The sequence below is a fragment of the Chiloscyllium plagiosum genome, chromosome 5 (assembly GCF_004010195.1).
Source record: "Chiloscyllium plagiosum isolate BGI_BamShark_2017 chromosome 5, ASM401019v2, whole genome shotgun sequence".
In the NCBI taxonomy this organism is placed as follows: domain Eukaryota; kingdom Metazoa; phylum Chordata; class Chondrichthyes; order Orectolobiformes; family Hemiscylliidae; genus Chiloscyllium; species Chiloscyllium plagiosum.
The window spans coordinates 73356666-73373072 of NC_057714.1; the positions used below are offsets into that span (position 1 = coordinate 73356666).

Genomic DNA, 16407 nt, shown 5'->3' on the forward strand with positions numbered 1-16407 from the left:
ACAAGCAGACCAAACACAGCCAGAAACGCTAACCACCTTACCATACATCAAAGAAGTTTCAGAAATGACAGCCAGACTACTGAGACCCCTCGGAATCCTAGTAGTACACAAACCCACCAACACTCTCAAACAAAAACTAACAAACCTAAAAGACCCAGTCCAACCTATGGACAAAACCAACGTCAACTATAAAATTCCATGCAAGGACTGCCACAAACACTACGTAGGACAAACAGGAAGAAAGTTAGCCACCAGGATACATGAACACCAGCTAGCCACAAAAAGACATGACCCCCTCTCCCTCATAGCCCTACACACGGATGAAAGAAACCACCATTTCGACTGGGACAACACATCTATCCTGGGACTGGCTAAGCAAAGACATGCAAGAGAATTCCTAGAGGCCTGGCACTCCAACCACAACGCCATAAATAAGCACATAGATCTAGATGCCATCTATCAACCCCTCAGAAAATGAACAGGAAATTACATCACCACAAACCCCAGGAACCCCATCCAGGAGAAAGATATAAATAGAAAGCAGGAGACAACAGCTTCGCTTCACTTGGAGGTCGCCACTGATGATGTTACCTAGCCAGGTAATGAAACATCTAGACATCAAACCTACAGCTCAGTGAGCAAACCTACACCCTGAACCTCAACCTGAGCTACAAACCTTCACAAACCTTGCGAAGACGATGGCTTTGATCTTCTGAATATATAATTGGAGGACACTTGTGCTTATCCAGTGATAAATATATGTCAACATGTGAATCACAGCAGGCTATAGGTTAGGTATTTAGTGGTGAGTACATCAAGTAACTCATTTCCTGTTTCCTCAATTCCTGTCCACTCTTCAAGCTATTCCACCATTCAGTAAGTGAGTCCACTTTCTTGCCTACCTTCAATATGCTTTGAGTCCCTTATTAGTCAATAATCTATCTAATTCCACCTTTAAAATATTCAATGACCCTGCCTCCACTGTTCTCTGGTGAAGTTAACTCCAGAGACTTTCGTACTCTGAGAGAAAAGGATTCTCCTAATCTCTGAATTAATGCCTTATATGAGATGCCTTAGTTTTAAACAATGTCTCCTCGATAACATCTCTCCCAGAAGAAAAAAACGTTCTTTCTGCATTCACCCTGCCAAGTGCCTTCAGGATCAGATATGATTCTATAAGATCTTCAAATTCTTCTAAACTCCAGTGAATTCATAGAGTCATATAGATGAATGGAAACAAACCCTTCGATCCAACCCGTCCATGCCGACCAGATATCCCAACCCAATCTAGCCCCACCTGCCAGCACCTGGCCCAAATCCCTTCAAACCCTTCCTATTCACATACCCATCCAGATGCTTTTTGAATGTTGCAATTGTACCAGCCTCCACCACATCCTCTGGCAGCTCATTCCATACACATACCACCCTCTGTGTGAAAAAGTTGCCCCTCAGGTCACTTTTATAATCTTTCCCCTCTCACCCTAAACCTATGCCCTCTAGTTCTGGACTCCTCCGCCCCCGAGAAAATACTTTGTCTATTTACCCTACCCATTCACCTCATAATTTTATAAACATCTATAAGGTCACCCCTGAGCCTCCGATACTCCAAGGAAAATAGTCCTAGCCTGTTCAGCCTCTCCCTATAACTCAAATCTTCCAAACCTGGCAGCATCCTTGTAAATCTTTTCTGAACCGTTTCAAGTTTCGCAACATCTTTCTGATAGGAAGGAGACCAGAATTGCACGCAATATTCCAACAGTGGCCTAACCAATGTCCTGTACAGCTGCAACATGACCTCCCAACTCCTGTACTCAATACTCTGACCAATAAAGGAAAGCATACCAAACACCTTCTTCACTATCCTATCTACCTGCGACTCCACTTTCAAGGAGCTATGTACCTGCACTCCAAAGTCTCTTTGTTCAGCAACACTCCCTAGGACCTTACTATTAAGTGTATAAGTCCTGCTAAGATTTGCTTTCCCAAATGCAGCACCTCGCACTTATCTGAATTAAACTCCATCTGCCACTTCTCAGCCCATTGCCCCATCTGATCAAAATCCCTTTGTAATCTGAGGTAACCTTCTTCGCTGTCCGCTACACTTTCAATTTTGGTGTCATCTGCAAACTTACTAACTATACCTCATGCTCACATCCAAATCGTTTATATAAATGACAAAAAGTAGATCCTTGTGCTTCACCATGAAGCTGTCTAAACTTTCCTCAAAAGACAGTATCTTAGAATTTTACACGAGAGAAGGAGGCCATTTGGCCCATCATGTGTGTGTCAGCTTCAGAAGGAGCTATGCAGTTGGTCCCATTCTCCAGCCCTCCATGTGTAGTCCTCTAAATGAATCCATTCATCTCAGAAATGCATCAAACAAACCTTCTCTGAACTGCTTGTCAACCAATTATGTACTTAAAAAGGCAATCAAAACTGTATAAAGTACTCTAAGTGTGGTCTCACCCATGCTTTTATCATTAAAATAATTAAAATATCTCAACTGTTTTATTCCCGTTCTCTTGTATTAATAGACAAAATTCCATTTGCTTTCCTAATCACTTCCTGTATCTGCATATTAACATTTTGTGATTCAGGTAGCAAGACTCTGAGATGTCTCTGCAGCTCAGTTTTTCATTCTCTCTCCAATTAAATAATATACCATTCTCACATTCTGATCACACTATTCTTGCTAGTGTGGAGTTCACATTTTGCCACATTATACTCCATCTACCATATTTTTGTTTAACCCATCTATATACATCTGCAGGCTCCTTATATCCTCTTCACAACGTAATCACCCACCTTTTAGAGTACCATCTGTAAATTTAACAACTGTACATTCAGTTCCTTTAACCAAGTCACTGATATAGATGGGAAATAGTTGACGCCTCAGCATTGATCCCTTTGGCATTGCACCAGTTATGTCTTGCCAAGATGTCAGGTAAGTAGTCTGATAATTCAGAGACAGCACAGGAGTCAGTTGAGATGGTGTAATGATGTAGGACTGGGTATTATCAGCAGATGATGTTGTTGAGGGATAGCATGTGGATGAGAAATTTAGGAGGTGACCAAGGAGAATCCTTGGGGACCAGTGAAAAGGGTAATTGAATAGGAAACACTGGCATGCAGATACTCACTGACTACCATTTGAAACTTGAAAGTTGCAGCAGGTGAGTGCAGTCCCGCTCAAATGGATGACAGTGCAGATGTGTTGCAGGAAACCGCTGATCAACCCTGTCAAAGACTACAAATATGTCAATAAGATTGAGGAAGGAGATTTATCTCTTTAACAACTTTCTTCAATTGCCTGGAGGAGTGCAACTCTAACAACTCTCAAGAAGCTCAACTCACAATCTTAAACTGAAAACAAAAATGTGCTGGAGATTACAGCAGATCAGGCAGCATCCATGGACAGAGAACAAGCTAACGTTTCAAGTCTAGATGATGCTTCGTCAGAGCTGAAGTGAAGCGTGGAGGGGGCAGCATTTATGGCTATAGTGGGAAGGTTTGGGGGAGAAATGATGTGGATAGTTCCGATTCAGTGATCAGAATGTGAGAATGGCAAAACAATGGTGCGTCTAACTGCCAAACTGAGAAAACAGACAGGGGAGGGGAGGGGAGAGAGGACATGCTGACAGAGAATACAACCAGGAAAGCTAAAAGAAAGGGAGGGAATGGGTTCACAATCTGAAGGTCTTGAACTTAATATTGAGCCCAGAAAGTTGGTTTTGTTTTCAGTATAGATTCCAGCACCTGCAGTAATTTGCTCACCATCTGAAACAGTCATTCTCTCCAGCACCAGCATACAGTGACAGCTGTGGAGACCATCAATACGGTTCACTGCAACAACTCATCAAGACTCTTTTGTGGGTACAGTTTCAACATTTAAAAGACACTTGGATGAGTACATGAATAGGAAAGATTTATGGGGCAGGAGTAGACGGGTGAGACTAGTTTAGTTTGGGAATATGTTCAATACGGACTGGTTGGACCAAAGGGTCTGTTTCCGTGCTGACAGTACAACAGCATCTTCCAAACTCATAGCTTCTACCACCTGTCAGAACAAGGGCAACAGATACAAATGGTACCACAAGCTCCAGGTTCCGTTCCAAGTAAGACCATGCCCTGATTTGGAACAATCTCGCTGTTCATTTATTATGACAGTGTAAAAATCCTGTAACTTCCTTCCTAACAGTTCCATGGTGTATCTACTCACCATGAACCGCAATGTTTAAGACAAGTGGCTCACCAGCACCTTCTCAAGGGCATTCAGAGATAAGGTATAAATGCTTGTCTAGCCAGTGACTCCATTGTCCCATGAAGGAATTTTTTTAAGAAGTTACATAGGACATCATTTGTGACTTTGATAGGACCCATTTTGGTAATGCGACAGGGGCAGATACTTGATGAGATGGACCATGTCTACTAATACATGAAAAAATGTCTGTTTTCTAGCCACAGAATGCAACATGTTCAAGGAGCTTGTGCTACTTGAATTTTGCAGCCACTGGGAAAAGTGCAGAATAGTGCAGCTATCTTGTGAGGTTGGCAAAACGCTGGAAGACTGCTTATTCTGTATCCTTGCTAGTTGTAAAGCAAGAGGATTGTGCTGTAGTCTTTAACAGAGGTAATTTCTGATTTAAGAGGCTATTAGTGATGTTCACCAGGTTATACAGAAAATGAAGTGATATAATATTCCACAATTATTTGAAGTTTTGATTGTTCTTAATTTATTGTTCCAAGGTTTTTCTTCAATAGAGTAACAACAGCCTCGGCACAGTTCTCTGAGGTCATTTTCTTTGCAAGTGAAAGTAAAATTTAAAATATCCTATTGTTAAAACAAATCAGCAAATTAAAGAGAATGAATACATTCTGCAATGAATTCATGCTATCATGTATGATGTGCAAAATGCCACAAATAATTGTCGTATTCAAGACTGGAATTTAATTTAAATATAACTTGAAAAGCTGGCCCCATGTCATTGTTAAGTGAACTGTGCACGCTTTGATGTAGCTTGGATTGTGACATTTGTCTGCATTGCAGTTTTCTGAGAAGATCCATAGTGAAGTATGTGGCACATTCACTTGTATTTTGGTGAAGAAAGAAGCTCTTTGCTAAGCTTTGCTATGATCTCAGATTTCTTTTCTTCTTCTTCTTCCATTTTCTTTGTGCCCACCAATGCTTTCTGCAGGTATTTAAACCCATGGTACAAAAGAGAATATAATGTAGCTAAGTGGGTAGAAGATGTGAATAAAAACACTGAAGGACCGTACTTTAGGTATTTCTGAAATCATTGTATTTTTTAAAATGTATTTATTTCCAGAGCTGTTGCAGCACATTATGACTGGACCTGCTGCCTTGTATAAAAGTACAAGCTACTGCAGGTGGAAGTGGCCCTTGTTCATTTGCTGCCTCTGATAACTGTCCAGCTTCATGTGCAATTGCAGCTCCTGTTTGCATCCAGTGCTGAGGTCCCCTATGTAGAATTGCCGTAGTGCATGCTTCCTCCAGCACCACCATTATTTTTTTCCATTAATAAAAATTACTCAGTGAGTTAACAGGATTGCCACTAGCAATACAGAAATTGGTGTTTCCAACAGATCATACAGCACTTTAGTATCCACATTGTTCTACCCACTGCTCTGATAATGTCATTTTCACTGTACACGATATCCTGTTGGACAATTACATCTGCAATAAAATTCTGCTCTTATGCTGCAATGATGTGCATAATGTGCCATCAGGCAATGCAACAGGAACATGGGTGAAGGGTGAGTGCAAAACTCTACATACCAAACTCTAGTGGGTTTACATATTTTCACTGCAGATTTTTCAACAAATGTTCTTGATTTCAAACTGACGGTGAAATTATGCAAATACCAGCTACCTGCTAAGCTTGTTTTGAATCACTCTACTCTTCAGCTGATTTCTTGTATATGCATTCAGTTTATTGTTAGTAATAATTATTTTAATTCAGGATTCATATTTCTCCATGTTTATGGCATAGAATGGTTTTGTTCTTTGATTTCTTAGTCACATTGCTACCCTGTAAGATGTTTGGATTGTGTCTCAAAGAAAAGCATCCTTTGGATCTCATCTAATGCTTCTGTGTTACGCTACATACAGCACACCTTAAAGGAGGAGCATCTGGGCTGGAGAAACATTTTGACTGAATTTCACTTGTATATTTTTCAGTCCATGCTGAGAGAGAACATGCAGAGCGTAATGCAATAACCCAAAGGCTTGTTAGATCCTTGGTACAGGAGAATTGGTGTAGTTGAATTTAATATCCCAGACACTCCATCCGCTGATTACTTGGTTAAACCTGTGAGAGATAATTATAAACACAACTATGGAGAGGAACAGATCATGCCCCCTTTTTACATGAAAAACACACTGCACTTTGTTCAAAATGAAGACCGATTGGTTATATCACTTTGTATTTTCAAACTTTCCAGTCATTGTGAAAACCATACAATGCCGTGGAAATGTTTTAAACTTCATTTTTAATCTTTTTAAGTGAGCAGAGTACTGAATAGTAGCTGTTAAGTTCTTTACTATCAGAATTGGATTCATATTAATTAGCCTATGGAGCTCAGTGCATTTGGAGCATAATTGAAAAAGGAATTATTCAATCATGTCCAAATAATAAAGACAAGAAGTCCATGTACAGTGCTGATGCATTAATCAAATCAATATGTTGAAGAAAACTCTATGGTCCAAATTCGATGCTATTTTACACAATCCAAAATGCAGCTACCTTGTTCAAGAGCAGGAAAAGAAAATGTGAAACAAGCAAATGACCCAATACTTCTCCTGAATGCTGTATGACACATGATTCTTCTGATTCCTGTATCTAGCAGAGGGCTGGTTTGGGCCCATTCGGGCCCTTCTTGCATAAGTATTTTCACTCAGATGGGTCAAAAAATTGGAACCTGTTGCCATGGGTACCTTCAGTGGAGGGGTGTACAACTCTCTTGAGGGAAGAATGGACAGCCTTTCCACTGTACTGTCAAAACAAATTGTGACTGAGTACATTTATATTGATAGAGTCAATACTTCTTTTGCAATGAAGTATTAACACAGCCACAATGGCAAGCCAGAAACATATTGTGTAATCAGTTAATTTGCAAAATAGATACTCAGTTTGAACCAACTGAATTATCGGGTCAATTTTCCACCTCCTGGGCCACTGCACATAAATTAACTTCATATCATATTTTAATACACTTGCTTATCCATATACAGTACTTAAAATTATATGATGGAAGCGTATTAAATATAAAATTAGCATAAAATCATCAGACAGGACACCTTAAGCAAGTCAGAGAAAGATGTCACTTACCAAAATTACATTTAGAATCCCCTGTAGTCTGGATATTACTGGAGATCTGGTGGACTGTTTATGTACTTAAACCTCCCACAAGGAGTGTGAACATCAGTATCAGGAATCACTTGTGAACATTTTCAAAGCTAGCTGAAAGATAAGAAGAAACTGAATGATGGCAGCTAGCTATGACCCTTCCAATAGATGACTCACAATTTACCCTATCATGGATTCTTATAACTCATTTAAGGCTATGAGGCAAATAAAGTAACAAATTTTAAATCTTCAACAGAAGAAAAGATTAAGTAGAACTTTGCACTTCAGTTTCCCTATTTGGGTTGAGCCTGGAATTACAAGAAAAGGTTTTTAAATGGTCTTAAATTCATGCAGTGTGCTAAACATCACATGCTACCCAGTTAGATATGGAACAATTAACCTCTATCTTAGGCTCTTTAATAGCTAGGATTACAACCATTATATATTTTCAATGCAGTATTAATAAATTAGATTAATTTTATATTTTGTGTCTTTATCCAGAAACCGTATTCCATAACTAGAAACATGCAAATCGCTTAGTCATGTCCTTTCTCCCATGTGCTGCGTATTAACTGTGTAGATTCTGATACAGTGATGCATGTACTGTAACACACTGCTGATTGTGAGTCTGTGGATGATCACTAGCTGTCACATGGAATGGCTGCCTACTAACCTGCTTATACCCCATTCATTCACTATTCTATACTGAGGCCTGCTGTTGCTTTCTTCACTGTAAACAGTGCAGAACTGACAGGATTTAAAATTTTTAAAATTCTGTTAATAATGTGGCAATATGGAAAATAGTATGATCAAATATTTATTATTTAGATATAATAGAAACTGCACAGCATTGCTGAGAACTAATTGAAATTATTTGACAGTACGTCTGAAATAAAATGATTGCCTCCAGTATACTAAACTTGATCCTTATTATATTGTGGTGACAAGATTGCCTATTTTTTAATACAAACATGCAAACCTATGTTTAGTAGCATGTAGCACTTATAATAGACTCCACAAACTAGTCTAAAATAGCCTAATATAGTAGGGTTCTGATTGGTGTGATGCCAGTTCCCTCTTCAGGTTTAACTCGAATGTTTGCAGTCTTAGTAGTGTTGTGACAATAGCCTGTCACTGCCGTCCCATATTACCTGGTGACATATAGTTCACATTCAGGGCTGTTTGTGGCTCTTCAATATACCTTTTGCAGAAACCAAATACAGAAGTGTCCTTATTCATTTATAACATCTCAATGGCTCTCAGAAATGAAGAGCAGAAATAAATTCTTGAAGGTTCTCCTTTTGTTTGGATGGTCAAACTTAAAGACGGTTGAATTAGAAGAGTATCCTTCATAGTTGATTGGCTAGATTTAATAACTTAAGCTACATGCAATTGCATTATTGCTATAAATTCTCATTTGCACCAATCTTGCCAGCTTTATGGCTGACCTTGGGTATGTCCTTGCAACAGTGAGCTATTCCTTGTAAAACATTAGAAACATGGAACATTATAACATAGAGATTTATTAGAAAATATGGTGCCAGGCTACAGTGAAGGAGCAGAAAGACAGATCTGTAGGACTCATACAGGTCATTACAGAAAATTATGATCCATCTAAAAAAAAGAATTTGCATTTGTTCTTAAGTAAAATTTTCTTCATTTAAAAAAAAATTGTGTTTTTTTTTGGTTTACATTTTAAAATCCTAATGTTATCCATGTTTGCAAATTATTTATTTTCACGACCGGTATCCATGTAATTGCTAATGAGATGAATTAAAAACAGGCTCCCTTTTAATAAATATAATTTTATTTCACCCAGAAGATTCCTTCAGAAGGATAACATTTTACCTTCTTCTCCATATAGGAAACAAAAACCTGAGATTGAGCATTAATACCAGAGCAATAGAGAACAGCTCTTAAATCATTCTGTTTTATGAAAACTCAAATATTGGTCAAGAGCCCATTTTAGTGAGTTTCCTGGATGGATTCTCTCTGCAAGTGTTTTCTCGTGCTATCTTCCAAACTTGCCGCACTACTTTTACATCATTACCCCTGTGGTGCTCCACTGATCCCTTTATCCAACTTGGAAGCACTAGTCTCTGCCAGGATCCCCCTGGATTCCTGGCCCAGTGGCATCTTTAAAGCCGAGCTGTGCAACCAATCAAGAATTGGCAGGCCACATTTGCCCGACATTTGTTGTTTTATTTGTTCAGAATGTATCAGACAGAGGGCAATTACTACCTCTCTTTGCTGACAGGGACCTGTGCTGCTATCTTCTCCCACTTCTTAATCCCAAATAGATACTTGCAATATTAAAAACAATGCTCTTGGAATGTATACTTAGTTTTTGCCCCTCAGTGGCCTGAAGCCTTGAACTACCATTCAAATATCATGGAGTTACAGGTGGGTGATCCAATAACATGCAATTATTATCTGGGGCCAGCCAGCCAGTTAGCAGATTGATTGAAGTCACCCAGCTGATTCAATCCACAGTCACCTTCTGCACCCAGCAGCACAGCTCCAGCTGGCAGTTTAAAATAGACTCCTGTTAGTTAGTTCAGCATCGTATCTACTGAGCCTCCAGCCCCAAAGCTTACTATTGGAGGTTAATTCTGCTTATGACTCTTTGTGGAGAAAATCAGAGAGGGATCAGTACTCTCTTTAGAGATGTACAGCACGGAAACAGACCCTTCAGTCCAACCCGTCCATGCCAACCAGACAACCCAAATCAATCTAGTCCCACCTGCCAGCACCCAGCCCACATCCCTCCAACCCCCCACCCCCACCCATACACCCCTCCAGATGCCTTCCAAATGTTGAAATTGTACCAGCCTCCACCACCTCCTCTGGCAGCCTACCCCACACATGCACCACCCTCCGCGTGAAAAAGCTGCCCCTCTGGTCCCCTCTAAGTCTTTCTCCTCTCACCCCAAACCCATGCCCTCCAGTTCCGGGCTCCCCACCCCGGGAAAAGACATGGGCTATTCATCCTATCCATGCCCCTCATGATTTTACAAACCTCAGAGTCCTGCATGACGGAAACAGGCCCAAACTGGTCCATGTCAACCAAAATGTCCATCCACGCTAACCCCATTTCCCTGCACTTGGCCCATATCCTGCTAAACCTTTCCTATCCATGTATTTGTCCAAATGCCTTTTAAATGGTGTTACTGTGCCTGCCTCAACCACTTCCACTCATTCCATATGCGTACCACCCACCATGTAAAAATGTTGTCCCTCAGGTTCCCTTTTATTCTTTCCCCTCTAACCTTAAACTGATGTCCTCCAGTCCTTGATTCCCAATGCTGGGGAAAAGACTGAGTGCATTCACCCTATCCATGCCTCTCATGATCTTATACACTTCCATAAGGTCCCCCCTCAGTATCCTACGCTCAAAAGCAAAAGGTCCTATCTTGTCCAACCTCTCCCTATAACTCAGATCATTGAGTCCTGGCAACATCCTTGTAAATTTCATCTGCGCTCTTTCCAGTTTAAGAACATCCTTCCTATAGCAAGGTGACCAAAACTGAACACAATACTCCAAGTGCGGCCTCACCAACTTCTCTTTGTTAACTCATTTTAAAACTGCTTGCTATCTGCTTTGATATTTCTGGTTAGCTTTTTCTTGTACTCTGATTCTTTTCCCACTTAATTAATTTCTTTTTTGCATTGCGTCTATCTTCTGACCTACCATCTGCATTTGTAGAATGATATGCTTTTAATTCAGTCCTATCTTTAACATTTCTAGTTAACCACGGATGATGGGTCTGTCCCTTGGAAGATTTTATACTCATTAGAATGTATCTATTCTGTATATTTTGAAATATCCTCTCACATATCTGCTATTACATCTCTATTGACCTTTATTTTGTCGTATTTTGCCATTCACGTTGAATTCATCAAAAATTTGGAATTATGAATCTCACGATGTTCATGAAACTGTTGTCAGTTATGGCAACAACCCATCTGGTTCACTAATGTTCTTTAGGAAAGGAGACTGCTGTCTTTATCTGGTCTGATCTACATGTGACTCCAGACCCACAGCTTAACTCTTAACTCCCTTTGGGCAATTAAGGACAGAAAGTAAATGCGGGCCTAGCCAGAGAAGCACACCTCCTGTGAATGAATAACAAGAAACTTTAGTTAGCTCTGCCTTCGTGTCCTCAAAATTGACCTCAGTTAATTTTTTTCAAGCAATCTTGGACCCACGCCTCTCTCTCTCAAACTAAAGATTTAATCATATTATGATAGTCATAATAATAGACAACAGGTATTTACCTTTGAATTTAATGCGATATTTAACAGCTGAAGTTCACATTTTGCAAGTTCTCTGCATCTCAGCAGGGTCAGTATGGCGTGGACAATGCTTCTTTAGTGAAACTGATAGGTTGGAAAGCTTTCAAACAGTGAAACTGAATAAGTGAGAGACAGCTGTATTTCTGAGAGAGTGCTTTCGCTGCTTGACAAATGATTTCCAACAGCATGGAAGTCTGTTCATCAGTCATCGCCTGTGCTTGATCTGCACTTGTCTGCTGTCAGCCCAGCACCATGATATAGGAGCAGCTATGGGCTCCAACTTGCACCTCTGATGCGGAACAAGAGGAGCAGCTGGAGCAACAGCAGCAAAAACTGCCTTCTCTTCACTCCACAGGGCAGAAGGGATGGACCCAGAAATCCAGCATTAAGGAGGTAAATCCCTCAAGCAGTGTTTACAGACAGAGAATCATTTTCAGACATGTGCCTCAGGAAGCTCACTGGGAAAGACTGTGGATGATGTGTTATCTCATTGCCCTTTCATAACCTCCTGATTCCCTTGAACCTCTTCGTGCACTGTGTCTGGGTTGGAGAGATTATTCCCCTATTGCTCACTTCCTGGACTGTTTCCATCCACAATTGCTTGGATAGAGAGGCTGGCCCCTTCTTCCAGTATTTGGCAAATATCACCTCACTTCAGTCCCTCAGCTCCCATAACAGGATCTCCAAGTAGGAGTCAGTTTCTTTTTTTTATTCATGCGTTTGCTGAAGTTTTAGGAATCAACATATAGTTAAAGTATTTTTAACCCTGCCAAGATCTCTGTAATTAGAAGTTCTTCCTTTGCTAGATTAGATATAACATGGCATCTACCCTTTCTGATGGAAAACCTAGAGGTGGGATGCTAATGGCAGGATTGCGATCGAGAACCACAGCAAAGCCCACATCAAAAGCAAATGGTCTTCTCACTCATTACCTATTGCTGTGACATGAAGCTCAGTTTCATTGAGTTTCCACCAATGACTCTGAGAATGTTGGGGAACATATTTTTCATCTTCATTCATGGGCATTATTGGAGTAACATATAGAAACATATAAGCTAGAAGCAGTAGACCATTTGATCCCTTGAGCTTGCTCCTTTCAATATGATCATGGATGATCATTGAGCTCTATACTCTAATCCCACCATCCTCCCATATCCCTAGATCCTTTTAGACACCCTCCTTGAAAACACATCATGTTTTGGCCTCAACCGCTTTCTGTGATTGTGAATTTTGCAGGTTCACCACTCTCTCAGTGAAGCTATTTCTTGTCCTCTCGGCCCCAAAGGTTTACCTCTTTAATCCTTAAACTATGATCCCTGGTTCAGGTACATTTTTCCTATACTTAGCTTGTCTAGTCCTGTTAGAATTTTATAGCTATCGATGAGACACCCCTCATTCTTTTAATCTTCAGTGAATACAATCGTAACCAATTCAATCTCTAGTCCTGTTATCCCAGGAATTAATTTATTTTGTAGCATTTATTTCCCATCCTTAATTTCTCAAGATGATAATGTGGCTGTATTTCTAACAACTAGGAGGAGTAGGGATGTTGTGGTAATGTCTAGTAATCCATAAGCCCTGGCTATTACTTTAGGGGCATGGGTTCCAATGAATTTAAATTCAGTTAATAAATCTGGAAGTAAAAGCTAGTAACTGATTGTAGAGAAAACTCATCTCATTCACTAATGTGTTTTAGTGAAGGAAATCTGCTATGCCTATCCTGTCTGACCTACATGTGAACCTAGACCCAGGGGCAATGTGGTTGACTCTTAACTGCTCTGTAAGATCAATTCATTTGTCAGGTAAGTAGGGGTGGGCAGCAAATGTTGGACATGGTGGCCACATCATTTGAACAAATAGTGAGAAAATAACAGCTTCAACTAGTCTCTCTCCCAATCCACAACATAACCAGAGAGATATATTCCCCAAGAAAAATAGGAACTCAGCAACATGTGCAAGTCGATTCACATTTTGCAACACTACTTTGTTGTTCAGTTGCATTAGAAGTACAATGGATATTTGGAAAGCAGTAATGTTTGATGTTTGCTGTGAATTTTCTTTCAGTGAACTAAAAACAGCAACTTCCATTTATTTAGCACTTCCAACAGAGAAAATACGTCAAAATGCTGAGGCATAGGGACAAATTATTAAAGCTGATTCACGTGAGGCAATACAGAGGAACCTCGATTATCTGAATTTCGGATTATCCAAGCAAGATTGCAAGGTCCCGATGCTTGGCTAAACTGTGCTATTTGAACATTTGATTATCTGATCAAAATACTCCCTGCCCGTGTCGTTCGGATAATCGAGGTTCCTCTGCATTGGGAAAAGTGATCAAAACGTTGATCAAAGAGAATTTGTTTAGTCGGCTCATAAGGCAACAGAAGGAAGTGTAGGGGTGGGTAAGAGAAAAATTCCAAAGTGATAGCAAAAAGTGTGGCCCTAAAATAAAATTGGGAGAGCATCATTCTAAATTTGATTTATGTTGAAAAACTTAACAACCTTTGAATAAAGCGTGGGCTAATAAGGAAGCTTGGGCTAATAAGGAAGCATATTTGTAAATTTCACACCTTAATATGATTCTCTTCATTAGCTACTTCCAGGTTAAGTAATCACTTCAGGCAATTTTAATATCAAGCATAATGCTACTAATGCTGCTTATTTTGAGTTTTGCGTAATCATAATTTTTGTTTGCTGGTCAAAATTTTCTTCTGCATTGATTCCTTTGTCTGGTCTTGAACCCGTGCCTTTCATACTTGTGTCTGCAATGTTTGCTGCTTGCTTTATTCACTTACCAATATATATAGTTTCTTGTGTTTGGTCTCACCTTATAAGTAACAAGCCTTACCTTATAAATACAAACCTTTGCCAGATGCATGTAAACAAAGTGATCTTGATTTATTTCCTCTCTTTGTAATGCCTATGATAAATGTTTAACAATCAGCCAGCAGTATGATGTACCAGCCTGGTCTGTACTAAATTAACACAATTTTTCTTCTCTCATACATCCTATACCACAAAACATTCCTTGATTAGGGCATTTTGTTCCTAAACATGCACTGATTTGGCTCTGCATCAGACCACCTGCAAATACCAGGACAGTTAATAGCTTGAATTAATCTTCCTGCAGGGAAGTTTCTTACCTGCACTTCACCATTGCACAACACGAGTGCAGATGGATAATAAAATGCATTTTATAGAGAGAGTCCACTTTTATCACATAATAATTGTCTAATAGTCAAAAATAACAACGAAAAAAAAATCCCTTTACCAAATTACCAGTTTATTGGGTGTTTTTCAATTAAACTCCACCAGCACTGATACAGATTCAGTACTCTGGCTGCTATTCTCTTGAGGATGTCAAAGGCTGTGTTGATTTTTGATTTTTCATCTTAGGACTTTGTCTCCTTCTAAGTCACATTCATCATCCAATGGGTCCATTGCTTCTAGTAGGAAATGCCCATACCCAATGCCACCTCTTCCAGATGAAGAGGCAAAAGTTGGTCGACAAAGTGCACGGGTAAGTAAATTGTAAATGTGTAATCAGTTTCTGTGGTAATAATTTGAACAGCTTTCATTAAGATAAACAGATATGGAATTTATTTGAGCACAGCTCATCAGTTGGAACACTGAATTGATATGGCATTACGTATGTCAATGAACACCAAAAATATTTGTAAATATCATTTATTACCTGAATACCATAGTTCTCTACAAATAACATCATGAAGAATAACATTCCCATTTATAAGCAGATCTGATCCTAAAATAGTTGCCCTAGCCATCAGTAAAGTTATATTTATTATGTGGCAAACTATAAAATGAAAGAATATGAATTTTAGTTTTCTCCAAGTAGTATCCTTGATTATTTAAAGACTGCCAAATCATTGTGTTTGCATTCATTAAGCCACAGGGCAGGTTGGAGATTCAGGCTTAAAGACGATCAGAGCCGAATTGGGGAAATTAAACTCTGTGCTATTAACAATACGCTGAACAGCACGTGAGCTGTCTAACCAACTAAGCTGACCAGCAATCTCAAAATTCAAATCTATTTGATGAAATGAAGTGTCTTATTGTATATTAAATCTGTGACTCTTAACTTAAAGATATCAAATTCTGTCTTGCAACTTCTGGTACTAACCTTCTGGTGCATGCATAAGTGAAGAAAACCAAAGGACAAAAATAACAAAAATGTTCCTGAAATATTTTTATTCAGACAAGGAGATGGGAAAACTCTTCATCTTCCAAGCACATCATGTTTGATGTTGTTAAATGGCAATTCTTATATGGACTGTTTGTAGAAGAATATGAAAAAAGACATCAGAATTCATTATCTTTCAGTCAAAATATTAAACAGTACATTGCCACTCAAATAGTGAAATTGCAAGAAAATTCAGAAACAGTATAGATTTCTGTTGTTATGCTTGATGGTTGGCATTAATAAGATACTTTAAACCTTGTTTGTTCCAACTGTATTATAGTGATCACAAACTAAGGTGCTCTACTTGTCTCTAAATTACTATTGCTCCTACACAACTGTATACATGTGAAGGCTGAGACGAACAAATGTTGATTTATATCTTTTTAATCTTTACACCATATTAACAGTTTAAAAATACTTCGATTGTACAACTTATTGTAACATTTTCTGTTCATTAATTTTAGTCACGACACATTCAACTGTATGTACTTTAAGTACAAAGGAGAATTTGGGATCAGTGAAGCTTATTATCTAGGTTTCTAC

At 39.2% G+C, this 16407-nt stretch overlaps 1 protein-coding gene across 7 annotated transcripts in view; it reads left to right on the forward strand.

Annotated features, from left to right (window-relative positions):
- The window catches only part of adam22 (ADAM metallopeptidase domain 22), a 364949-nt gene that overhangs the window by 348243 nt on the left and 299 nt on the right, over nt 1-16407 (forward strand). For 3 of the 7 annotated variants that reach the window (XM_043690347.1, XM_043690350.1, XM_043690351.1), the window contains 2 exons: nt 5196-5282; nt 15060-15183. In XM_043690347.1, the coding sequence (XP_043546282.1) occupies nt 5196-5282; nt 15060-15183 (211 nt within the window). Of the gene's footprint in view, nt 1-5195; nt 5283-5748; nt 5776-15059; nt 15184-16407 lie in introns of all 7 variants that reach the window. The other 4 variants (XM_043690349.1, XM_043690352.1, XM_043690353.1 and 1 more) reach the window with 2 other exon arrangements.